Raw genomic sequence first — 27825 nt, 5'->3', positions numbered from 1 at the left:
TTCTCATCAAAGGCATCATGCTGAGGTTTTATACAGATATGCATAGATGCTGTCACAGAACAAAATATAAAATATTTTTCATAATTCCATTTAAAATAACATAAGATTAAGAAGCCATGCCCCAAATATCCACCGTCTCTCTCTGTACCTATGTAACTATTTGAAAATCTATTTTGTACTTACCTTTTCTCAACTCCAAAAAAAGTATTCAAGTAAGCAGTTAAACAAATATGACAGAATGTTTAGCATATTCAAGTAAATATGTTTCCTTTGTTAAGTGTCAACCTGACATTCTACAGGCTTTCTTCACTTATACTGGGAAACCCTTGTGGCTGGCTGTTTCCTATGTAGCTCAGTGTACTGCAAGACAAGCCACTGTGGCAACAACGGGATGAAGGAGACGGTAGACAGTACAGCAGCAGGATGCATACGTAATATGTGTGCAACCTGTTTGATTCCTGACACCACAAGTCTCATCAACCATTGATCACTACTAGATGCAGCATCTGAGAATCTCCCATCTGTCCATCCACCCCCTTCCCAGCTCCCCAGCCCTATCCCTCACGCACACCAAGTGGACCTGGAATCCCTTGCACTGCAGGCTGGAGCAGCACTGCATCCTTGGGTCCTTGCATGGAACCACTGACCCAGCTGGTGATGAATCATTGGTGGGGGTGAAGGATCGGTCCCAGATGAGTACTGCTTGGGAGCCCTTTCACCCCCACCTCACAAGTGAAAGCAAATTCTGATAAATACGAACTGGCACATGAATAAATAGGTACTTTCAGGTCTTTCTTTGCCCTTCTGATGGAGCAGAGACGTTCATGCACAGTCTTTGAGTCTATGGAACATAAAAGGGTGAGCAAACATTCCCGAGGCACTTGGAAGCCCTAGTGCAGGCTCTCTGCAACTTTTCTTTTTTTCAAAAAAAAAAAAAGAGCAATTTCAGGTATGGCCCAGAACCTCTCCCCATGGGGGTGGGGGGGGGGATGTATTTTTAAGACTTAATTTTACACAGCAGTTTGTATTCACTAAAACTAACCTTTTATCAATAACTTCCTATTGTTTAGATAAAAAAAAGAGCAATTTCCTTTTTTCTCATTTGTTTCTTTCACACTTAACTGAAGCCTACTTGCCTGTACTTTCGTAAGATCATTAATTTCTAGGGTGAGAGCCATTTCCCAAAAGGCTGGTGCTTCCTAGAGGTCTACATATCCTACCCTCCTCACTCCAAGCCTTCCTTTTTCCATATGGAGTTGAAAGCGTCAGATTAAATACCTGCAAGCAATTAACAGAAATGAAATGTTTCTTGTTGTCTTTGGAGCCCTTAGCTGTTCCAGTATCTGCTTAGCCTTTTCAATGTCCCTCGGTGCTAGCAATGCAGCATCGACCCCTCCCCATGCTATGTGCTCAGTTGTGGCCCATGTTCCCTACGGACTCCTTCCCTACCTCTCTGTTTCTTTTTGTGTGTGCAGTATTGGGGATCAAACCTATGGCCTCACATATGTGAGACATGCAGTTTACTGATACACTACAGAATGGCACCACTGTTTCTCTCCTAATAGATAATGATGCTTACAGAGAAGTATAATGATACTTACGGAAAAGTATCATTATACTTCTCTGTAAGCATCATTATCATATCTAGTGACTCGATATGGATGCTCTAAAATCCAAAACATTTCATGGTGATTGGGGTTTGGCGATTTTACGAAATGAGTTAAACGTTTCCCAAACAACATATCCAAAAAGGTACCATAAGCCTTGGGGGATAAAAGGATCCTATAGTTGAATAAGAGCAGGAAAGCTCAAAGTTTGTGGGCATTCCCAGTGCAGCTTATGGAAGACAGTAAACAATGTGTTCAAATTTGTGTATCTATAAATTCCCATTGTGTTCATCCATAATTCATTTTGCTTCCTTCCACTCTAGAGTTATTTTTTAGGGGATCAGGAAGTGCATCCAAAAGCTTTTAAGGTCAGCAGGACCACCCTAATGATACTAAACCCCTCTATGAAAATCTAATGGATTAATGCTATGGCCTAGCAATTTAATGTTGTATTGCAAGAAATTGAACTCTGGGCCTTGTACATATCAGGAATGCTCTCCAGGCCTCTGAGCTAGCTTCTTCACTTAGACTCTGGATGGAGAGTTTTTTTCTTAAAAGTCCTAACTATTAGTTTTCGTAGTTCAGAGAAGACCATAAAAATAATGCCACGGCTTTGCAAATTGGTTTTGCAACAAAAACTTGGTAGTGATCATAAGATATTTTAGCAATCATGAAGGAGAGAAGGGAATGAAACAACTGCCCATTGTAGCTGGAATTCTGAGATTCTCTCCCTGGAATAGCATCTTGGAGTGAGAAGTGAAGAACTGAAGACAATGAGCTGTACGATATAGAACTTCCGCTCACCCCCAAGAAGTACCTTTACCTATTTTAACTATATATATATATATATATATATATATGTGTGTGTGTGTGTGTGTGCATATACATATATATACATATATATACATATATATATGGGAGAGAGGGGGAGCTGGGAAAGCAAACACGGGCTGTTTCATTTCTGTTGGCGTACAAGAAGAGATGAAATTCTCAGTGCAGAGCTGTGATAAGCTTTGCTGGAGGAGAAGAGTGCTGAGGAAATCAGGAAATACAACTCAGTGTGACACTGGCATACAATCCTGACACTCCTAGTCAGAAAACACAGAAACAACTCACTAATTTCTTTTTCTCCCTACTGTTCTGTGATAACAGAAGAGATCCAAATGATAAACTCCATCAAAAGTGGGTGGGTAAGAAGAAAGAAATACTGACACACCAAAGTGCTACGGTCAGGGCATTTGCACCCACAATTTAAGCAGCAGAGACAACCCCAGTACTTTGAATCTCCCTGGATTTGACAAAGAAAAATGTACCCAGTTACCCTTGTTTTGTGTTTGAATGTGGGAATGAGATTAGATGGTTTTATTTTGTGTTCAGGAGCAAAAGAACATTGCAAGACATTTAGGAGACTCTGATTCATTCCTACTCCTGCTAAGTGCTATCATTTTCTTTTTTACAGCAAAATTGTGAGAGTTGTGAATCTTCATCTTATGTTCTTCTGTCTGGAGATATTTTATGTCTAGACTGCTTAAGAACAGTCTGTTCTGTGAAGAGTTCGGAGGTTTTAAGCACCTATTTCTTTGTGTGTCTTGGGTTGTTATAATGTTGGTGATGAGAAGGAGAAGCAGTAGCAACTGCACTAAAATATACTGCCACTGTTTCCTGAAGGAGTGGATGAGGATAAGTTTTGGTAGGAAACGTGGACGGCAGCACTATCTCAAGTTGGGTAGGACCCTGAAACCAAGTTCGAGACATCCAGTGAAGCAATGATGGGCAATTGAAAAAGCAAAACTGGTCCCAAAGGGACGAAGAGCTCAACACCAAAACCAGCAAATTCCTCTGACCTTAGATTGTTGAGAATATGAAGATTGTTTTTCATATCTTTTCTTCCCCCCAAAGACTTTGCAAGTAAGAGCGCATATAAGTCAAAACCTGTGCCCAGAGAACAGAGTTTTATTAACCTTCCTGGCACCCACAAACTCTTTTCATACTTCACTTTCTGAAAATAGATTCTTCAGTTACATTTTATACATAAGTTGTTTCCTGTGAGCATGTAGGAAGGAAAGTTCTCTAGGATGTGTCTTCTGTCTTCTAAACCCTGTCTTGTTGCCAATAAAGCTCTTTTCTCTACCCACCACCTTTTCTCTTGGGCCCCTGAGAAATAGTGGAATCAGATCTCCAAGACTCTTAAGTACCAAGTTGTCTCATCAGGAGAGATTCATTATTCTATGATCCCCTTGCATAGTACAAAACCTCTGTAAGGATGTGATCAGAAGATCCTGCAAATTCCTAAATGCTCCTGAACAAATTGTCCTCACTTGGAAAAACCTTTCAGAAAAGTTTTTCTTGTTTCTATAAAATGATGCCACCCACGTGATATTACTAAGACTAAAAACATATTTTAAAATGATATAGAACATAGAATTGTTGGTGCTTAAAGACAATCATGGGAACATTAGTAACGCATTTGAATTCTGTAGTAGGCACAGGCTAAAGAGATATTTTTTCTTCACATGATGATTGCTTTTGACAAAAAAGCTTACTGCAGCATAGTAAGTGCAAAATTTGGGAAAAGAATATAACCGAAAGACTTTTCTGTAGCTGGTTAAAAGAAATAATAATAATAATAATAATAATAATAATAATAATAATAAGCCCACAACAATGAATAGGTTGCTAGCATTGTTCTGAGAACAAGCATTGTTCTGTGAATTTCTCTACAAGGCAGGGCTGCCGTTAATGCTCCTCATCCCACATACACAGAGAAATATAAAGTTTACATTTATAAACATATCAATATATAACAGGTAGGCCTTGTAATTTATAACCTGCTTGCAGAATTTTGTTTTTTTTTTAAGGTTATAAAGGGGGCTGGAGCAATAGTACAGTGGATAGGGTCCTTGCCTTGAACCCATGTGGCTGAAGAGGATTCAGCAATGCATATGGTCCTCTGAGCACTGCCAGAAATAATTCCTGAGTGCAGAGTCAGAAGTAATCCCTGAGCATTCCTGGTTGCGGCCCAAAAACATGGACAAAAAGTTTTATAAAGGATCCGTAGGACAATAATTTTCTTAATTCTCTTCTGAACTCAAAAATAAATTTCTATTGAAAAAAATTCTTCTATGGGTGGAGAATGACAGAGCACATGCCTATCACGTACCAGGCCCTGAGTCCAATCCCCCCCATGCCTCCCTTCCACTCCCATTCAGGCTCACTGAGCACTAAGCATCAGGCCCACCCAAACAGGCTAAGCACCACCAGGCGAGGTCCTACACCCCCAATACCACACCTGGTGGGATCTGTGTTAATCATAATTATAAAGTTCTCATACATGCTATTTTTCATATTACCTTAATATTACAGAAAAATAGGGCAATGCTGTAGAGCTAACTTACAAGGATTAAGTATTTGCCTTGCATCTGACCAAGCCCAGTTAAAATGCCAGGACTACATACGGTCTCCTGAGCACTTCGAGGAGTGATTGCTGAGCACAGTTAGCATGGCCCAATTGCCTACCTGCCCACAAAGGAAAAACAGGAAAAAATATATTTTGAAAATCTACAGAATTTCTATGTGCACGCTTAAATTTAAACAATCAGGAACTATTAAATAGAGTCCTATGATAGCAGGCTACTACATTGCACACAGATTTTCTGTGATCTTCCTGGAACCTGTCTAAAGCCGATGATGAATTCTATTCAAACTTTTGGCCAACCCGAGTTCGATTCCTCCGCCCCTCTCGGAGAGCCTGGCAAGCTACCGAGAGTATTCGATATGCCAGACACAGTAACAACAAAGTCTCCAATGGAGACGTTACTGGGCCCGCTCGAGCAAATCGACGATCAACGGGAGGGCCTTTACCTTTACCAATAGAAAGATAATTACTATTCAAGGTGGATGGATAACCTTCTAGCAATTTCTACTCATCTTATAACATGCATACACAGATAAGCATTGGTTCTTTGGTAAATTAACAATGGGATCTTTTTGCAGTTTTCTTTTCTTCTCAATGATATATAATAGTCACCTTTAACCAAATCACTATTTCAAATGGATGCTATTTTGAATACTGTTCTACAGAATCCAAACTTAATTTAGTAAGATATTAAACCAGTCACTAGTGATAGACTGGGTAAATCTATCCAAGTTGGGGGCTGGAGCAATAGCACAGTGGGTAGGGTATTTGCCTTGCATGCGGCCAACCTGAGTTCGATTTCCAGCATCCCATTTGGTTCCCTGAGAACTGCCAGGAGTACTTCCAGAGTGCAGAGCTAGGAGTAACCCCTGTGCATTGCTGAGTGTGGCCCAAAAAGCAAAGTAAACAAACAAACAAACAAGTCTATCCAAGTTATTTTTCCAATATTTTTACAACAAATAATGTTGCATGCCATTACAATATGGGCATCATTAAAAAATGTGATTATTTTCAACAATCTAATTAGATAAATAACTTACAAGTACTTGGTCTACTATAAAAGTATTTGGTCTACTATATGACTAGTTTGGTCAGAAATGGGAGTTCAAATTTCTATAACCCGCTTCAAACTTGTGGAGTGGTTTTGGACAGTCTGACCCAGGTGAAAACTGAGGAGATATAATTCGAACATGGGAATATTTTTAAAGGGCTAAAATTATTCAATAGGAACAGCACACTCTTCCACACTCCACTGGTCCTCCTGGTGACTTCTTTTTATTGGGAGTGAGGGGTGGCACACCCGGCAGTGGTCAGGGCTTACTTTTGTCTCTGTATTCTGGATTGCTCCTGGTGGGATTTGGGGGAACCTATGGAATGCCAGGGATCAAACCAGGCTTAGCCTGCATGTACGGCAAGCACCCTATCCCCTGTACTATTACTCGGGCCCCAGACTCCACTAGATATGGAAAATACATCATGAGACACACTGGATCTTTTCAATTGTGGGAGCAAATGCTCTGTGTTTCAGCTTCCTCAAATGCATCCAGCACTTTTTACATCAAGGCTTTAGCCTGGCTGCTTTGCTGTGTCGTAAGAAAGCTGATCTATTACTCCACTGTCTTTCACTTTTCAAGGCTGAAACAGCAATTATGGTCTCTTTCATCCTCATTCAGGTTATTCTCCCTTAATTCAATGTTCCAAACACTCTCCAGCTTTACAATATCCACTGTGTATTTATATAATGGATTATTCTTATTTATGTATTGCATATAACTACTTATGTGAATGTGGTGATTTATTTAAGCTGATGAAATATGAACAAATTGTATAAATCAATAGGTTAAAAAGATCAGAGATTTGAAAAAAGAGAATTCTAATGTGCTTATTTTGCTATCTTCACTGAAGACTCAAAATTCTTCATGTCTGCCCTTGGTTTTCATACACAATAGAAATTATCAGAGAATTTTAAATAGTCTTTGACTGTCAAGCCTGTGGCTAAGGTATTAATTGTAGGATCCCATTAATGGTAAAATAATAGAGAAATTTCAAATGATTTTGATAAAATGCAAGTGGCTACAATAACACGTTAAGAAAGAACAACTGCAGGACTATTTGTAAAGAGATTAATTTGGATTAATACTTATATAAATAGCCATTGATAATAAGCCACATCATAAACAGATATTTTTTCAGCAGAGACTTGAATATGTTCACATTCATTCTGGACAATTTCACATTTCTTGGTTCTATTTATGTAAAGTATTTGGCACAATGTAGGGGCTTAACAAATGATTTTTTTCCCTTTTCTATTCAAATGACTCAGTTCCCTGGAATGAAGCATTGGAAATATAACCCAAGAAGAGGCAAAACTTTTAAATCTCCCAACATATTTGTTTATACAAGTGCCTCTGCAATTTATTATACACTTCCTGCTTTTGAATTATGTGGAATCTGATGATACCTTGAGGCCACGACAAACACTGAACATACATGGTGAGGTTCTGGTCTCTTTTTGGATCTGCTTACTTAAACCCATAACACCCTTTCCCTCTTGGCCCTTCTACAATATTTTTAAAGAAAAACAAACTGAAAAAAAGGGGAGCCTTCTCTCTAGGTTTTTGAGGCAAAAAAATTATCAGGGCTCATTTTATTTCTCCAACCTGCAAACAGGTTATTATAGCTGAGGATCAGTTGCAGAAAAATACGCCCTCCAGAGAAACCATTAAAAACAAGCCATGAAATAACCCCATGTTTCTGAAACAAAATGGCTATATAATTCTGTATAGTGCAGAAATTAGATGACTTAATTTTCACAAATTTCATTTTAAATTGTTTTTGCAAAAAATAAACAAACAAACTTGGGGTGTGGGGACTGGAGTGATAGTATACTGCACAGGGAACATTTCACTTCTATGCAGCTGTCCTGGGTTGATAAGGGTACCACATATGGTCTTCTAGACTGAGTAACCCCTGAGCAAAGAGCCAGAAGTCAGTCCTAAGCACTCCAGGGTGTGATCCCAAAACAAACAAGCAAAAAAAAAGTGTATAGTGACCATGATGTCAAGTTTTTTTTACTTAAAAATAAAAATGTCTTTCCTCCCCCACCCCAACGAGACCCTGAGTCGCTGCCCACGAACAGAACCTCTGGCTACGCAACAAACAGCTTAAGCCAAGATCCCAGAGACTCAGAAACAAATCTTGTCTTGAAACCCAGTGGCTTTTGGCAGAAATCCCTCCAGATTTAATTTGTAAGATTTCAGAATTCCAAAATCGTGCGGACATATGATATTCGTAATCAGCAATAGAAAACAAATTGTCTAATGTTGACTTTTTGGCAGATGTGGGTATGGGGTAAAATCCCAAATAATAATGGTGGGTCTGATGTCAAAATACTGAATGCAATCAAAGTAGAGAGAGAGTAATGTGGAAATCATCTGCCGTGCAGGTAGGAGGAGGGTGTGGGATTGGGGGTATACTGGGGTTTTTGTTGGTTGATAATGTGTACTGGTGAAGGGACGGGTGTTTCATCATTGTATAATCGAGACTTAAGCCCAAAAGCTTTGTAACTTCCCTTATGGTGATTCAATAAATAAATTTATAAAAAATATATAAAAATGTGCCAGTTACCTAGAAATGATTTGTCACTAACTTGCCTTTGATGCAAGAGTAGGACATATGGAATACTGGCAAATGTACATCATTTCACCAAGGATTATGTGGTAAAATAGTATCAAGAGTCACACACAAACACGTGCATACTATTTTAAGCCTAGCTATGTCAAATTCTGCAATGGAGAACACACTTCACCAGAACTCAAGGAGGAAGGGAGTATCCCTTTACAGGACTGGGGTTTAAGAGATTATATCATAGTCACAAAGTCATATGGTAATAGTGCCTAATTAGAATTTGAATCCTTGGTAATTTAACACAACTACACCAATATACTGTTTCCTTATGGTTCAATGGATTCTGAAAATAAAGAGAATCTTTGTTTTCTTTTCAAGTACTTGGCTTAGTAGGGGTTATACATATTTATATGTTTGAGTTTGGGATCTGTCCAAATCTTTTTGACTTGTTTTAGTACTGAATCCTCCCACTGGCTAAGTGTTCTGTGATTACTGGAAACTTTTATAAAAGTGAACTCACTTAGGGATGGAAGACAATTTAAGCATGTTAGTACTTAATTCTAAGTCTTTTAGTAAACTTAATCTCTAAGTCTTTTAGTAAACTCAATCAACAAACTACATATGGTTTTACACTATTTCTTTTTCTCCCTTTATTTAAAAAATAATTATATTTTTTATTTCCGAGCCACACTGGGCAGTGCCCAGGGGTTACTCCTCACTCTGTGCTCAGGAATCGATCCTGGTGGACTCAGGGGATTGAACCCAGGTTTGCTGCCTGCACGGCAAGTCCTCTACCCACTGTACTATTTCAGTGGCTCCTTCTCCCTTTAAATAATGATGTAAATATACACTTCACATGGAAATTTAGTGATAAAACTAAATTATTGAATCCTTAAAATTACTGTTAGCCTCATCATTTCAGACAACAAAATATGAGGTTATTTGTTTTCACTGTTCTATAAGGGATAGCAACACAGGTAGAAACAAATAATTTTTCAATTATCAGTTTGGGGCCAGAGAGATAATACAGCAGGTAGAGCACCTGCACTGCATGCACAGACCCGAGTCTGACCTCCAGCATTCCATGTTTCGAGTCCCCCGCCCCAACAATCAGGAATAATCCTTGAGCCCAGAACCAGGAGTAATTCCCAAAGAATAGCCAGGTGTGACTCAAGACCAACCAAACTAGACAAAAAAACCCTACTACTAGTGAAATATTTTATAACTGAATAATTTAGAATAACGTATGTAGAAATAAATTAATATTGCACTTTGAATTCAAATGTCCAACTTACCTCCAAATCCATCAGGCACATAAGTTTTAAGAACAATATTGCAGAAAATTGTTGGCAGAGATAAAGGTTTATTCCCCTCATTTCGGAGGGAAATGTGTCTATAGCCTGCTTGGAGGCCGTCCAGTGGAAGAATCCTTTGGCCGATCAGTTTGTTGTTGTCATCATACACTGCTATTCTCAAGACTGCAAGGTCAGGGAGAATCACCTGCAAATAGTAATTTCACTCAATTTTATAATGCTGCTCCTAAAAATTTTGACTCGAGGAACCTGGATTATATCCAAATTGTTTAAAACTATTTTTTATGATAAAAATCAGTCCAAGACCAATTCTAGGAAACAGTGAAGAATCCTGGGATTGGCATTTTGTTTCTGGGGTCACTAGCATTACAAAAACCAGATTTGATATGTTCTTACTTGGGAACAAAGAATGCCTGCACTCATTGTTCTGCATGGCTAGAAATGTGTGTAGGGATAATTCATTATGCCACAGAACACTGGCCATAATGAGAAAAGATCCAGCTCGAACAATCTGGGCAAATGAGGCAGGGGAGACCAAAAGGGAAATCATAGGTGGGAATGTAATTTGTACCACACAGATGGCGGTAGAGTTAATGGTGGGAGGTTGGAAGGCTAATGGTACTCACGTCACAGGTAAACCTATAGTTTAGAACATCTTGGTTTACTGCCCCTACACTGATCTTTCAATATTCTGGCTCCATTAATCAGTTAGCCTCTGATGAACAGGACAGTGGTAAACAAAATAAAACAAACAAAAAAAGAGGATAGTGGTTAATTTCTACTTGGTTAGGCTTAATATCTGTGATAATAAGCAAATGGAGCAGAAACACCTTAGATTACCTATTCCTAAAGTAGCAACTAGCACTAGCACCTTTGTATATTAGTATAATTTTATATTTTAATTAAAATGCAATAATTTGATTATAATGATTTAAATAATGTTCTTATAACTTTTAATAATTTATATTTTACAGAATTATTCATCTAATTTTTATATTTTAGGTTTCGACATATCTTTTCGGTTTCCAATAGTTGTCAACCTTTATGGTGTTAATGTAAAAAGTAACTGTATCTCATCATCACCAAAGTGCTCAAGACCCTCCACCAATGTCCTGCCACTACTTCTAATTCATCTCTTTATTCTCCGTCTAACTTGTTTTGCTTACTATGATCTTAATTTTATCCAAGTTGCAGTAAACTGCAGGATTTCCCCTATTTTTAGAGCTTTATAACATTTTATGTGCACATATGCCACAGCTTCTTTTTACCCATTCACCTGTCCTTGGACACTTGCATTGCTTCCATATTCTAGCTAGTGCATCAAGCATTGCAATGAATGTGGGTGTACACCTATCTGTCTGAATGAATATTTTGTGTTTGGGGGCAGACTCAAAGCAGTAGAATTATTGGATCATATGGAAACTTGTCTCATTTGTTTATCTTTTAGTCTGAGGGTTATATCAGCAGTGCTCAGGGGAAAGAATGTGGTGCCGGGTATCAAAATGCAGTTATCCATGTGCAAGACAAGAGTGTTTATCCATGTATAATCTCTCTGGCCATTCTATTTTGCATTTTGAGAAGATTAATAAAAATGGTGCTGCACTGGATTAAAAATACACTCTCAGACTAATGGAACAGAATTGAGAATCCAGAGATTAAATCCTCAGATTTATGGACAATTCCCTTCTGACAAAGGATCTGGGTCTATAAAATGGGGCAGGGTAAAAAATGGGGCTGGGAAAACTGGATAGCCACATCCAGCAAATAATATTTTAGTTAAGATTACAGAACAAATGAGAGGGAAGCACACTTTTGGGGATTGCAGTACTAATGCATGGCTCTTCCATCTGAATCAGACAGAAAGATTAGAGAAAATGATTTTGTTTTATTATAATTATTAGAGAGAATGACTGATTGATTATAAAATCCAGTGTCCAGTTCTACAAATGAACTAGAAAATAGAGAACCTGTGGGTATCAAAAAAATGACCCTACTTTCTAGAGATACAGGAAAATGCAAAATGACTATTCAAGGATATTTGTCTTTAAATGTCAGCATCCTACTTGTCCTCTTGAATAATGGAATAGTGTTGTTACTAGATACTACCCAGGCAGGGAGAACTCTTAGTGTATGATAGGGTCAGTTAATGAGAACACATTCCAAGTATTCTGCAGGACTAAAGATAGGACACTGTTACACAGGTGGGCCAAAAGAAGGAAAGGGACAAACAGAAACCACAATAATACCAAAGCTATAGCACTGACCCCCTAGAAGAAAGAAAAGAGTAAATATTTTGCATTTATTAACTGTCCCTATTTCTATTTCATGGATTGTGCAAAAAAGTGGTTCTCAAGTGACCAGTGATTCTTTTTTTAAATGAGATACCAGTGCCATTTATTAATGAAAAATTATGAATTCAATTTTAACAATTATTATTATAAGTTTCACAAATAAGAGAAATAATATTAAAACAAAAATGAAACTTGAATTTATAGTAATAAAATATTGTTGCAGTCATATCAAATTCAAAAATAGCTTATAGCAGCATCTATCTAGTATATAAAGAGAATTGACACCCCGAGGATCCTGTCCACTTCCCACATTTATTGACCTATCGAGTACAAACTGTTAGGTTGAAATCCTTAAAGAAAGGGGACGTCTCCTACATTTGCTTGTGTAACTCAACACTTATCACAGTGTATAAAATGAATAAACATGTTTAGAAGCACAAATTGCTGGAAAACTGTAACTCTTCATAAAACTCCAAAGTATTTTCAGTCTTATCTGAACGACTTGGTTAAATATATCTCTGAGATTTTATGTACTAAAAAATCATCCCTGGTCTATATCCAAATGACCATTTAATATTTTTTTAATTATTTGTATTAAACTCATGAAGTTATCCTATTTATGTCAGAAAGGAGAAAGGGAAGACATCAACGGTGTCTTTCTCCTCCCATACATACAGGGGAAAGGATAAGCAATAGTCTCTTCTTAACTTGCTAATGCAACAGTAAGTTTTCCCGAGTGTTCATGTGGACCAGAGTGATTTTGAAACATTGAGAATGTCTTACCTTCCGAAACACAAATGATTCTTCATTGTACACGGGATTGAGCCCATTGTTCATCACCATGCGAGTGCGGAACTCCTTTCGGATAGTGTCGGTGGGCAGCCCATACATATCAACTTCTACGTAGGTGCCAATTTTCTTATCTGATAAGAACTGACCAGATATGACCTGCAGTGACCCAGAAATTGATGAAAGAGAAATGAGGTCTGTATAGTCACCACCAGTAGAGGATAATCAGGAAATAACAAAGCCTCCATTCAACTTTAGAAATTAGAGTTATCTACGGGAATTAAATTCATTCACAATAACCACTTCATGAAACATCACAGAACAACTTTTATATGTGAAGCACTGTGCTAGGCAGAGATTTTTAGAGTCACCTAAAAAATAAAAAAAGGAAATAGAAGGAAATCATATAATACAAAAAATAATCTGCACCACAGTTTTCTTTGACCTAAGTTCCAATGCCTATAAAAAGAAGTGATGAGCAATGGAATACTATAAAACTGTTAGGAAAAATGAGGTTATGAAATTTGCCTATAAATGGCCGAAGAGGGACAGATATAGAATGACTGCATTCATTAGTGGGATATAAAAAAAATATTATGAAATGAATATCCAAGGCCATGGAAAAAGGGCCAGGAAGACTGGCCAATGGTAGTTAAGATAGAGGATGGTCCATTACTACAACATTACATAAAAATGACCACTCTGGATAAAATCCCTTGGACCCAATATGGTTCCAGGGACCAGACTGGGACAACCACTTCATTCACTACACTATCTTTCTTCTCTAGATCATAGAGGTAATTTTAAATGCTATAAATGACACATAATAAACTATATACTTAAAATATGAATAGTTGGGTTTTGATATATAAACATATCCATAAAACATCACCTTGGTTAAAATAATAATGTTTCTCTTTATTGTTTTTTGCAATCTATTCCTCCTTCCATCTCTGCTCAGAGGAAACCACTGGCTTATTTTCTGTTACTGTGCATCAGTTTGCATTTCAGGAATTTTCTATTAATGGAATCTTCGATTAATGGAATCATATAGAAGGTACTTTTTTTCTAATTAACTTATAATTTTAGGCCAGAAGAAAAATTAATCAGAATATAAAGGAAGCTCCTATCTACTCCTGTCCCTCCATCTACAATCTCCTTCACAATGGACATCTTGCATCACAGTGGTATATTTGTTCCACTTAATGACATTCATATTGACATGTTATTTAATGGCTCAACATTGACATGCCTGGATCACTATAATGCAATAGTTTGCTATACCGGTCTTGTTATTGTCCATTTTAGGAATTTTCACAAACATCTAATGACACACATCTACCCTTGCAGTATCTTATATATTGGTTTAACTGCCCACTGAATCTCTGTGCACTACTTACTCATTTTCTTTCCCCCAAACTCATGGAGCCACTGATTTTTTTCTTTTGACCATAATTTCAGGGCTCAGGGCTTACTCCTTGCCCTGTAAAAGGGGATCACTCCTGGCAGTGCTCAAGAGACCACATGGCACGCCAGGAATCAAATCAGGGCTGGATGTGTGCATGGCAAGTGTCTTGCTGTACTATCACTCCAGCCCCCCAGAAATTGCGGATTTTTAAAAAATTAGCTTCACTTTTGTCTTTCCCATAATTTCTGATTCATAGATTGCGGAGCCTTTTCATTGCTATCTCGCACTTTAGAATCATTTAAGTTTCTCCCCTATCTTTTCGTGATATGTTAGTTCCTATTTTTTTTAGCTCTGAACAATTACCTAGATATGCTCATTTATTTGTTAATCTATATATTCTGGCAATAACAGTAAAGCTTCAATCAATTTCCTTGTGTAGATTTTAGTGTGGACATAAGTTTCCTGATCTGGGTAAATATCAAGAAGTACGATTGCTGAGTTGTAAAAGTGAGAGTATGATTAAGTTTTATAAGAAATCAACAAATTGTCTTCCAGTTTCAGTACAATCTTACATTCCACCCACAATAAATGAGTGTTCCTGCAGTTCCACATCTTCTAGAAGTAGCTAGTAATTTTAATAGTGAAGAAAAAATAGCTCATAAAGGAAAAAGAGTGAATTTTAACTCAAAGTCGACAGCCTTTAGATACTGCAATTTGACATGGAATATATTATGATTTCTTAAGACTTATCTGCATACACTTCTACCCTATTCTATGAAGGTAAGTGTCTTACCTGCACTGAACAAGTAGCTGCAATAACCCCATCAACAGGAGTTTCAGAGAAGGGATCAAATGTTCGATCAGGTCGTCTCATAAAATCTGGTTTGAGAAGGTACCTATGTGAGTGAAGGCATAAACGGAGTTAATTTTCTTAGTTGCTTTCAAAGAGTAAACTCTTCTAGGCAGTGAGTAACCACTTCCTTTTCCCCATTTCTTTTTTTTTATTAATTACTTTTTTTTAATTGAGTCACTGTGAAATGCGGTTGTAAAACTGCTCATGATTGGATTTCAGTCATACAATGTTCCAACACCCATCCCTCCACCAGTGTACGTTTCCCACCAGTGTGTCCAGTTTCCCTCCTGCCACCCACTATCCCCAGCCTACCTCCTTAGCAGGCACTTTTATTCTCTCTGTCTCGCTCTCGCTCTCTCTCTCTCTCTCTCTCTCTGTCTCTCTCTCTCTCTCCTTTTGAGTATTATGGCTTGCAATACAGATACTGAAAGCCATCATATTTGGTCCTTTGTCCACTTTCAGCAGGCAGCTCCCATCCGGATCCCACAGATAAAAGAGAATTTCCCTGCCACATAAGTCATCCTAAAGAGCAGCAGGATCCTAGACTCAGTCACCTCTGGGAGTTTCTGTAACTATGACATCCCCTTGAAATTTTAATGCCATGATATATTTAAATATTTGCTTTTTAATACAAATTATTAAAATTTACTTATAAAACATTATTTTTCATTGTAGACACCATGATTTACAATACTGTTAATGATAAGCTTCCAGACAGAATATTCTAATGTCACACCCTCTACCAGAGTGTCCCCACCCTTAACCTAACCTCTACCCCCCCGCTCCCCAAATCCATTCCCCATGGCGGAAATTCAGTTCTATAGACTAGTTCTCAGGTTGTTTCCTTTGGCCATTTGTTGTTCCCTTGGTGTGTTTATTTATATCCCACATATGATTCTTGCTTTTACGTGTGCAAAAATAAAACAGAAAAATACTAACAAAAAACAACTGTATGAGCTATAGTTTCTAAAACATGTAAAAGATGACACTTTTTTTGTCTTAATGCATTAACCTATGTTATCTAGACCCAAGTTTCATAACTGCCATAATTTTTTTGTTTTTGTTTTTGCTTTTTGGGTCACACCCAGTGATGCACAGGGGTTACTCCTGTCTTTGCACTCAGAAATTATGCCTGACAGTGCTCAGGGGACCATATGGGATGCTGGGAATCAACCACGTGCAAGGCAAATTCCCTATCTGCTGTTCTATGGCTCCAGATCTAAACTACCATAATATTAAAGTGCTGATATGCATAAAATATTTTGAGAGCTCTATAAAAATGGTAACTAGTTAGTGAAATATTTGTGATTTATATTGTGACAGTCACAGGAACCACTAATATTACCAGAGATTGTCATCAGTTCACACAGTCAAAGGCAATGTGAAATTTAAGTTACAGGAAGATGAAAATAAAGAAGTGATTATTCTTGATTCTTCTCGGGGCAATTATCCTAGGAACTGAAAATAAAGGGTATAGAAATGGGAAAGAACGCAGACTGTCTCATTTCAGACATGATGCTGTGCTTAGATTCTACTGAAAGGTTCTACTAAAAAGACTGTAAGAATTAACAAATACATTTAAGTAACAAATGATGGTTGAGCCTTTTACAGCAGAGGCTGCACTTAGATTCCAGCTGCGTGAACTAGAGATTGTGTCGTGAGCAAGCTGGGACTCTGGTATCTCTATGAGACTACAATCATCTTTGCACTGAGCAGTCACCAGATTGTCCTCAAGCTATCTCAATTATTTCTTCAGGGTCAGTGGCCCTTCTCCTCCAAAGCAGAGAAATGTGGCACTGATGATGTTCAGGTACCAAAAAAAAATCTGCTACATTCTCTTGACTTCAGATCTACTTAGATGAAAATGAACCTATGAAGGTGTTAACTCAAAATAATGTCAGGAGCAAAGGGCAAGAAACCGCAGGCAAATTCTCCAAGGCAGGCAGCCTTCATCCTAATGTTTTAGTTTTAGATAGATGACGAAGCCCAGTTTGGGGCTGATAGTTTGTCTGGGAGTGACTGCCTTGGATCTGAGACAATGTGTGAATGTGACTGAGGCTGGCACTCACAGTTCTGGTAGCCATGCAGATCTACTAGATACATGCATTGAAAGGATGCTGAACTGGAAGCATGGTGCCAGAGCAGATTTTCTGGCTGGGGTGCTCTGCACAGGATCCTGACCCTAGAAAGGATCTGTACTTGATTGAATGCTATACATCTGTTGCCTTGAAATTCTAAATAATGTAGGAACAAGGAGGAGTCCCTCATTTTCATTTTGCAATGGGCATTGGAAACTAAAGCTGATCCTACTTAGCTGTTTTTGGTACATAAAGAGACTTCATTATAAACAACCAGGTCTGTGAGGTGACCAAGTACAGTTCAAACCCCATAGTAAGTAGAGCTATGGAATTGGGTGGGAGCAGAAGAGAGGGTGTTCAGCTAAATGGCTAGATATGACCCATAAGAACCAAGAGTTATGCTGGAACAATGGACAGGATGCTTGCCTTGCCTGTGGCTGACCTGGGTTCTATCCCCAGCCCGTTATATGATTCCTTGAGCCCCACCAGAAATGATCTCTGAGAACAAAGCCAGGAGTAAGCCCTGAGAACCTTCAGGCATGACCCCAAAATAAAACAAAGCAAAATGAAACAACATAATCAAAGAAGGAGCCAAGAGTATGAAGTCATAAGGATGTACATTTTTAAATTTTGTCACCCTCAAGATACCAGTCATTGTTCAGCACTGTATTATTCTACTTAACAGTGACAAAGCAAATATGGCTGCTGATTATAACTATAGAACACATGATTTTAGACATATTCTAAATGAGACTACAATATAAAAACTATGCATCTTTGAATAGAGTATCTTACTAGCATAATATTCATCTAATTTCCTCTAATGTCCTCAAAATCTTTGAGAAATGAATTCACTCTATTTTTTTTCATTAAGAATTATAAACACACTTTCCATTTTTCCATCTTGGAAAACAAGTTTATTACCCTATGCCACTTGGTAAAAATAATATTTACTGAATTCAATGACAAGGTTTCTCAAAAGACTGGATTCTGAGCAGACAATGATTCCTAGATGGGTTTCAGATATTTGGATACTATTGCTTGATTCATGTGTGTACCTGATGCAAAAAACAGGTACTGCTTGCTTACTGAGGCCTAAAAGCACAGAATGCCTTTTTCAGAACTGCAGCCTTTCGCCTGTAAGGACTTTTTTTTTTAAAGGTCAGAAGAACAAAGGCCATGCCCTGAGAGTCACAATGCAGCTTGACACTTCTGATCTGTGTCAACCATCCTGCAGAGAGCTAGGTGAGAATCTATCAGTCAAAGGCTCTTTCATCACGAAGGGACAGAGAAGCATCCAGGTGAAAAAGACATTTCTCTCTCTTTGCCCTGTAGGTGTCAACCTATGTCTTTAGGCTAGGTGTGAGCAACAGGGAAGTGAGGGAAAAACTGGGGGACCCAGCACTGACCAATGAGGTCCAGCCTCCTACCTGGCCAGGATGCCATTCCCGAACAGTATTACTTTTTCAGTCCTCTAATGGGACTCAGTTTTCAAAGTCCTAACACCTTAAATACATCAGCACAAAATTCAGGTTAATGTAACGTGTCCTTGATTGTGAGTACATTTTAAAATAAAGAATGGTGTAGGAAGTGACACACTGAACATGTCAACAATGACTAAAAGAAAATGATGAAAAAGGAATTGCAGCAAGTGCATGCGACTTGCCATCTTCCCATAAATCTGTCCCCAAGCAGCACTGCACTAAATAATCCCAGACCAACATCCAAAGCTTCTAGACTTTCACTAATCTTTGAAAGTAAATTTCTGTTAGGCATAAAACCCTAATAAAATCTTCTATTTTGTTACTTTCATTCAGAGATTTATTTAACTATAGTTACTCTGTTTGGATCACTTCTATCCGGAAACAATTTTCCTCCTGGTGTCAGGACTAGTGGCGGGAGGACTGAGGCAGAATGGAAAGGACTTTGGCATCAATGGGTCCCTTGGAAGGTTCTGAGGAAGGAGCACAGCTGAGCCTGACAAGCCTGCTCTATACTATGGCCTCACTCTTGCTTCCATGGGCTCCTTCAAGGCCCAAATTCAACAGAAAGCACCTTTATTCTTCCAAGGTCTCTGTGTTTGGGCTTATTACATTATCATTTTAAGCTTTTCTGAAACCTCCTGTTTGTATAGGAACGTGCAGTCCAAGAAATGCTTATGTTAACACACATGTTCATTCTTACCGAGCTGTTAAAAACAAACCCTATGTGACACAGGGTCCAGATTCCATTTTATCAAGCAGAAAATCAAGGTCTACACAGTCTAACACATCTTCCCAGAGCAACACGTCTGGCATGCCTAAGACTATCCCCGATGTGTCCATCCATCAATTTACATGTAACAAGTCCTAGTTATGAACACTTTGTTTAAAACTAAAACAAAACTGCTTTAAAATAAAACCCTCTGTAAAATATATCTGACTCCTCCAACTACATAATTGTATTTCTTTTATGACACCCCACAGAGAAAAATAGTTTATGCTTGAGCTAATGGATAGCGTGTGATTCAGGTACCAGAACCATCATTCATGTGTGTAGATACATTGACTGAGAACTATCTGAAAAGCAGGAGGAAGTGGGAGTGTGTGCTCAGAGCCTATCAGTGTTGCCAAATTTTATTCTGACTGTTTTTACTGACAAAGGTTAGGTATTCAACTAGAGTGTCCAAGAACTTCTGGAGAATAGCATGGTGAAATACAATTTTATGGCACCGAGTCTAGAAGCTTTAGGATGGTGGTTTGGGATTCTTTACCTGCAATGCTGCTTGGGGACAGATTTATGGGAAGATGGCAAGTTATTTCTTCCTCTCTCCTGAATTTCAATTTCATGATTTCATTTAATCTTTCAGAATTTCCGTGAAACTGAAATTTGCTATTTTGTTACTTTGGTTCGGAGATTTATTTAACTATACATGTACTTTTATTTTTTTTTTAACAGCCTTGATGTTTGTCTACCCAACAGATTTCAAGAACAATTTAAAGAAACTAGAATAACATTCATAACATTCTGTTTTGTAAGACACGCAAAGGAATCAAGCGAGGGCAAAGCTTTCTTCCAAGTTGCAGCAAATTCAGCCTGGCACCTATAACTTCATTATACATAAAATCAACTTTATTCCTGCCTGCCTTTCTTCTAGGTCAAATGTACATAATTTAATGTCTAAACCTTCAGCAAATGTCCAAGTGAGCAGGGATCATTATCTCATATTTATTAAAACCTCTGCTATTGAATTTAATTGGAGAGAATTACACTGCTTAATGAGTTAAAATTAAAAAAGAGAATATGTTCAGTAAAATTGTGGCAGATAAAGAATGTGTCTTTGCAAATATAATTTATCCAGGAAATTCATTTGTTTCTAACCCATCCCTCAAATCAAACTTGAATCCAGCAGTCTCTAATTAAAAATGACACAATTTCATTACAGCTGTAGTACGGAGATCTGGAACATGGTGACAACAGTTTAAATCACATTACTCACCCGCACGATCCATTATACTCAAACTTTCCCTGATTCAATTGCATCGCTAAATCTGTCAAGAGACAAAAATAATTTAGCATCTTGTCTCCCAGGACAAAGATAGTCCTGATGGGGTCATTTTAAACAATGGGAATAAAATATTGACCCTGGGCTCAAAGGTCATTTTTAACACTCCCCCCAAGGTACTTCTGGGTCTGTCTATGGCAAATAACTCTTTTTTATGCTAAAGTGACTTTGGGTTTAATTTAGACATAAAAGTGTTTTTTTATAAAGATCATGATAGCACTGTCATTAAAATTGATTTAATATGGAAGTCACAAAATTATTCAATTTTCAATGAAGGTGGACATGTTTCTTTCTAGTTTGATCTAGTTCGAGAAGATATACCTTATAATCCCCCCCTCCCCCCAGCAAAGGCTATGCTTGGAAATGGCCAATAGAGTTAGATAAACAAAAATCTTGATTTAAAAAATAAAGAATAAACTGGGTAAGTATCACGTAAAAATTAGTGACTGTGTCCCTACTTGTAGACTTAAGGAGAATTCTTTTAGTGGGTGATTCAACACTGGCAAAGAATAACTTATGATTGCTCTTTTTGTTTGCACTGAACACGATCTTTTTTCTCCTCACCATCATCAAAAAAGGATAAGCTGATGAACTTATTTTTGCTTAAAAAATGTGTAGCTGAATGAAATTATAGTTTAAAGCATAAGCTTATCTAGTGCATAAATTGCTTTACGATTTAAAGCAATTTAAAGCATCGTAAAGCAATATAAATAGATGTCTTTTGAGAAAAATAAGTAGTGTCTTTTTTGGGGGGTGTGAGGGCATCAGTGTCAGAAACATTTGGGATTGTACGAGTATCTTGCTATAGTTCATTATAACATGGACTGATGAGGATACTGAGAAACTTGATTCTAGTTTCTGGTTAAAGGCATTTCTTTTAAGGGAAGGGAAAGGGCTCACGTATGCATCAATAGGATGTTACGATCAGTCCTATAATAGGATTCAAGACAGAAAATATCAGTGTATGTCACATGATATAGCAAAGAAAAATGTCTCCCTAATGGGAAACAATTTATACAGTAAAGATGTGAACAGAGATTTTTGCTCTTCTCTGTATGACCAACTAATAAGGACCAGTTTTGTATAGTTAAGCATAATTAACTATACAAAGTAAGTATATTTTTTGAGGGGGCTATTTTGGGCATATTGGTAGTGCTTAGGGCTTACTCGTGGCTCAGTCCCTGAGGATCACTCTTGGTGGTGCTTTGGGATCAGATGTACGCAGAGTCTTAAACACTGTACTGTTTTTCTGGATGAAAGTAAATAACTTTTATTCCCTATTTCTCATCTGCTTTAGGTGAGCAATCAGAGTCTTTCTTTTATCTTGCTATCTCTAATCTTGATACTGTGACCATTAATTTTTAAGCAAACCCCAAAGGCTTCGAAATTTTTATTAATGCATTTATAAACATTTACTCTTCTCCCTCCCCTTTTGGGGGGGTGTTATTAAATGTTGGAAATCTAACTTCGAATACATTTTTGAGGACTCAATTACAATAACTCTAAGAAGACATGATTTCCTTAACACCATGAGATTTTACTTCATAAAACTCAGCACTTGTAAGGGGAGACAGCATGACCTTATCATGGATAGCTACTGAATGTTAACACCAAGAGGGGACTTCGCAAAGGAGCAGAGTCCTGGTTAACACTGCACAAGGATACTCCAATTCTTATCTAATTCTGCCTCTGGGAATGAAGGTAAGTTTGATCCAAATGGAATATCTAGGAATATTCTGAAAAGGGTACAGAGTAGTGATGGCATTTTTGAAAGAAATACCCAAATTAAGTCAAAGCATATTATCTACAACCATTGTTTCATGGCTCTATTTTGGGCTCTGAATTCCTCATTGTTATATAAATCCAACAGTACACAGTTTTTCCATATGTCTGCTTTCTTTTAAAAAAACGCCCACAGCTAACTTCCAGCAACTGCTGGCACTATCCTGTCAACATTTTCTCATGAAATTTGAGGTCAGTGGACATCACTTCCTACCTGGGGTCTGATAGTTCAGTGACACCATCTGGCAGCCAGCGTTCCAGAAAATCTGAGGCATGTAATTACTGGAATCAACTCGGCCTCCCTTGGGGTAAATGCGACTCATTTGCCGTTTGTTATAACTGGGGAATGTATTAAGGAAAAACGAGAAAAAAGAGTATTCCAGCAGTGATCAATATACAACAGGTCTAGATCAACAGTGACATATTATTTGGACAAAGGAGAGCAAACGTTACATTTATAAATGATGCTTAAGAGAAAACCATAGCTTATGTATAGGTTATAAAAAATTATGCATTTGTTAGATTTTCACTGCTCTTGGATCTTTCAAAGGTATCATTTTATTAGTTCTACAACCACAGTTGCATAATAGGCATTCATCTGTTTTAGAGGCTCTTGCTTAATCTATAAGGATACTTCACAAATTCAATGGCATGTGTCTTCAAGTAGCCGAGACCAACGGATTCATTAAAAGAAGACATGTTATAATGAATATTGCGTTCTGTGAGGAAAAGCAAAGACACAATCAGAAATACTGCCATCAAGTCTTCACCAAAAGACAAGCAATGCCTATTATTACATTACAGAACACAAATCTTTGGAGGTAGATGTCACATTATTCTATCAGCAGCTCCTACTTTCATAATGACCTGCAGATGGAGAAAGATGGCTAAAAAAAAGAAAGAAAAAAAGAAGCATGAAGAATTAAATTTGGAGTCATTTAACAAATTCTGTATACATAGTCACCCTGAAATATGTAAATTTGATGATGATTATGATGCTGCTGCTTGTTTCACAGGCTCATAAATGATTACTGAAAGTCGCAAACAGTTTTTATATATTTGGAGACCAGCTGGTGATTAAAAGAGGACATACGAAATATGTCTAATAAATAAGACACTCCACTGCAAATGCTAATAAATCCATAGTCTCACAGAGCCCCCCTGTGGACAATGCTGGAATGACAGCACAGCGCTTCTGCAGGCCAAAAACAAGGGCTACACTGTGTAAGACACCTTTCAGTACCCAGAAGAGAAAAAACACAAAAAACAGTAATTTAGACAAATCAGGCCAATCAAAGAGAAGCAGACAGCCAAGATGGAAGAATTTAATCTTTGGTGTTACCTTCGGCCACATGGAAACCTTGGAACTTTACAGGCTGTGCATAGTTGATCATTGTTGACAAATAAGGGTGGATGTTGGTGGTGGCGCCTACATATTTGTAAGATGCCATCCACGCCTGCTCGTCTTCGACGGTAACCAGGCCCTACAAGCACAGGGGGGAACAGACACATCAATGACTTTAATGTGACTTCCAGTCTTCCTCAGTAAAGGAAAGACCTCTCCTTTCTTCCTCAATGTTTTGTCTTTTGGGTCACACTCAGCCGTGCTCGGGCATACTCCTGGTTTTCTGCCCTGGTATCACTCTTGGAAAGGTTCCTGAGACCATCTGGGATGCCACGAAACAAACGTGAGTCGGCCACATGCACAGCAAGCGCCCTACCTGCTCTGGCATCTCACCAATCCCTCCTTCCTCAATTATATATGAAAGGAGAATTTTAAGGTTTAATGTTTACACTAGCATTAAATAATGGACAAGGAGACAATCTTACCATTTTGGGGCCTTTTCGTTGTGTTTTTCAAAGGCCTTTAAAATATTTAAGAGACTGTCAGGGAAGTTCACAATAAACGGTATGAAATAATACACAAAGGCACTATTGAAAGGTAAGGTAAAGGCCCTCCCGTTGTTCGTCGATTTGCTCGAGCGGGCCCAGTAACGTCTCCATTGGAGACTTTGTTGTTACTGTGTCTGGCATATCGAATACGACACGGGGGGCTTGCCAGGCTCTGCCGTGCGGGCGAGATACTCTCGGTAGCTTGCCGGGCTCTCCGAGAGGGGCGGAGGAATCGAACTCGGGTCGGCCATGTCGGCTGCGTGCAAGGCAAATGCCCTACCGCACTATTATTGCTCATATTTTCCACAAATAGAGGCACAAAGAGAAGAAAAAACAAAACAAGGTGCTTCTTCAATTTTAGCTTGCCTCTGGCTCAGTAAATGGCTATTGTACTCAAATTTCCTGGTTATCAATCTCAGAACTTCTGCTGAAGTGAAGTGAGAGTCGTGTGAGGAGCAAACATTGCCTGTATGCCTTCCTTCTCCCTCTCTCCTTCCTCCCTTCCTTCTTCTGTTCTTCCTCCCTTCTTTCCTTCCCTCCCTTCCTCAGCCACGTGCAGAAGTGCTCAGCACTTACTACTTCTGGCTCTTTGCTAAGGAATCACTCCTGGTGGAACTTGGAGTACAGTATGAGTGAAAGGGATTGAACCCAGTTGGCCACCTGCAAGGTAAGCGCCCTACCCTCTGTACTATATCTCCAGTCCATACATTTTCGACTAGACGCTAAGTGCTAATGATGTGGCTGAGACCACACTTGGATGAACAGTGCCCTAGAATATAAGTTAAAGACAGAAGTAGTTTTTAAAAGAAAAACTCTTATGTTCCAGATATCTGATAACCCATGATACATGACGCATACATACAAACAACAGTATTTTGCACAGAGACATAAAAGGCAACAAGCTTAGTTTATTTCTTGGTGTCAGAAATAAACAAGATTAACATCACCAACCAGATTAATAACATTAATAACACCTTCAGGAGTGATGGATGTATTTTTTGAGAACTCTGAAAAGCTACTATTTTTATGAATACATTGATACAGGTGAGTGGTCTCAGCATGGTTGTGGCTGGTTCTGGAGGTCTTTGGCTGCTGGAGCTCTGGTCGGGGAGGGGAGGGAAACTCAACCCGCCCCCCTCCAAGGGGCCCTGGCGAGGACAGCCAGGCACGGGGGCAGGAGACTATGTGCTGTTCTCTTCCAGGAGCTGGGTTTTATAGTCTCTGGGTCTTGGCCATTGATGGGATTACACGGCGCCAGGGGGCCAGTTGGTGGATGTGACCATTCTCCACATGCATGAAGGTACTTTACCGGCAGAGGAACAAAGACATGCGGGTCCTGGGGCTGAGATCTCCAAGCGTGCTCGGATCGGGGCTGAGCATCCTCCACCCAGATTCTCCATCTTCCAATAGGCAGGGGTCACACCCACCAGCTGGCCCCCTGGCACTGTGTAATCCCATCAACGGCCAAGACGCAGAGACTATAAAATCCAGCTCCTGGAAGAGAACAGCACAGAGTCTCCTGCCCCCGCACCTGGCTGTCCTCGCCGGGGCCCCTTCGAGGGGGGCAGGTTGAGTTTCCCTCCCCGCCCCTACCAGGGCTCCAGCAGCCAAAGACCTCCAGGACCAGCCACCACCATGCTGAGACCACTCTCTGCACATGTGAAGGTACTGGCAGAGGGACAAAGTCACGCGGGTTCCAGGGCCGAGATCTCCAAGCCTACTCGGATTTGGGCCGAGCATCCTCCACCCAGATCCTCCGAATTCCAGTAGACGGGGGTCACACCCACCAACTGGTCCCCTGGCTCCGTGTAATCCCATCAATGGCCAAGACCCAGAGACTATAAAACCCAGCTCCCGGAAGAAACATCTTATTATCTCATTCTTACTTTGGACAACCTGGCAGGCTACTGAATGTAACCTGCCCACACGGCAAAGTCTGGCAAACTCCCCGTGGCATACCCAATATGCCAAATATTAGTAACAATGATGGGTCTCATTCTCCTAACCCTGAAAGAGCCTTGAATATGGCACTTTTTAAAAAATCTCAGGGCTAGGACGAAGGAGACGTTACTGGGGCCTGTTCGAGGCAATCGACGAACAACAGGATGATCGTGATCGTGATTGTGATTAATACAGGTAGACAAACTGCTTAGATACATGAACCAATTCACGAGGATTAAAAAAAAAGATCAGCCCATTTTTCTTATTTGATGCCTTAATCTGAGCATCTTAAGTCATTATACTCACGCTACCCATAAAAGTCTGAGATAAAAGATGCAATTTGGATTTTAGAATTCATGCTGTCATATATCTTGTGTTCACAAGCAGGGAAAGGGAGCCTACTAATTCCTGTCTTGTGGGCTAAATAAAATTATGCAACAGTAGTACCATGTGTTGACCACTGGGCTGGCTTCTCCAATACATTATTGTCAGCAATTGCGTGGAGAAGGGATCAAAGAGTTCTAACTATTGACTTTATAAGAGATGGAGGCCTTGAGAATTACACCTCTTCACAGCTAATTAGCTACTAAATACAGGTAACTAAATATTATCTCTTTGCTCACACTGACCTTATGAAATTGTAGTATGAGATAATTTCACAAATATCCTGTGAGATGATTGAGTTGAGAATTATTCATAGCTATTCCAAACTTTATATTTAGATAATAAGAAAATGGAATCTTGCCAATAAGACAGAAACACACAGACAAGGTAGAATTTATTGGAGCTCTGGATAATAGGATTTAAATTACAAGGTAATTTCCTATTTGTGACTGCTATTAGTTTTATTACCATATTAGCCATGTACTAAATATGATGACTTTTCTGTTTTTGCTGTCACTGTCACTGTCCTCCCGCTGTTCATCGATTTGTTCAAGTGGGCCCAGTAACGTCTCGATTGTGACACTTATTATTGTGTTTGGCATATCAAATATTTCACGGGTAGCTTGCCAGGCTTTGCTGTGCAGGTGGAGATACTCTCGGTAGCTTGCCGGGCTCTCCGAAAGGGGTGGAGGAATTGAACCCGGCTCGATCGGGCCAGCCGCACACAAGGCAAACGCCCTACCACTGTGCTATCACTCCAGCCCTATGTTTTTGCTAATATATATGTATATATATATATATGTATATATATATATACACACACATAAATTTGGGGCTAATCCAGACTTTGCTGAGAGCTTACTCCTGACTCACTCAGGGGACCATATGCAGTGCTGGGGT

The 27825-nt window shown here is 38.9% G+C and overlaps 1 protein-coding gene across 6 annotated transcripts in view; it reads right to left on the bottom strand.

Annotated features, from left to right (window-relative positions):
- PLCB4 (phospholipase C beta 4) overlaps positions 1-27825 on the bottom strand; it is a 444937-nt gene that overhangs the window by 41483 nt on the left and 375629 nt on the right. For all 6 annotated transcript variants that reach the window (XM_056121270.1, XM_056121275.1, XM_056121273.1 and 3 more), the window contains 7 exons: positions 24050-24191; positions 23342-23426; positions 22922-23046; positions 20860-20911; positions 15244-15346; positions 13037-13201; positions 9945-10149 (listed from right to left, as the gene is read on the bottom strand). In XM_056121270.1, coding sequence (XP_055977245.1) covers positions 9945-10149; positions 13037-13201; positions 15244-15346; positions 20860-20911; positions 22922-23046; positions 23342-23426; positions 24050-24191 — 877 coding nt within the window. The remainder of the gene's footprint in view (positions 1-9944; positions 10150-13036; positions 13202-15243; positions 15347-20859; positions 20912-22921; positions 23047-23341; positions 23427-24049; positions 24192-27825) is intronic.

The sequence above is a fragment of the Sorex fumeus genome, unplaced genomic scaffold (assembly GCF_029834395.1).
Source record: "Sorex fumeus unplaced genomic scaffold, SorFum_2.1 ptg000044l, whole genome shotgun sequence".
Classification (NCBI taxonomy): Eukaryota; Metazoa; Chordata; class Mammalia; order Eulipotyphla; family Soricidae; genus Sorex; species Sorex fumeus.
Note: the sequence above shows the minus strand (reverse complement) of the source record. Positions and strands in the feature narration are given on the sequence as shown.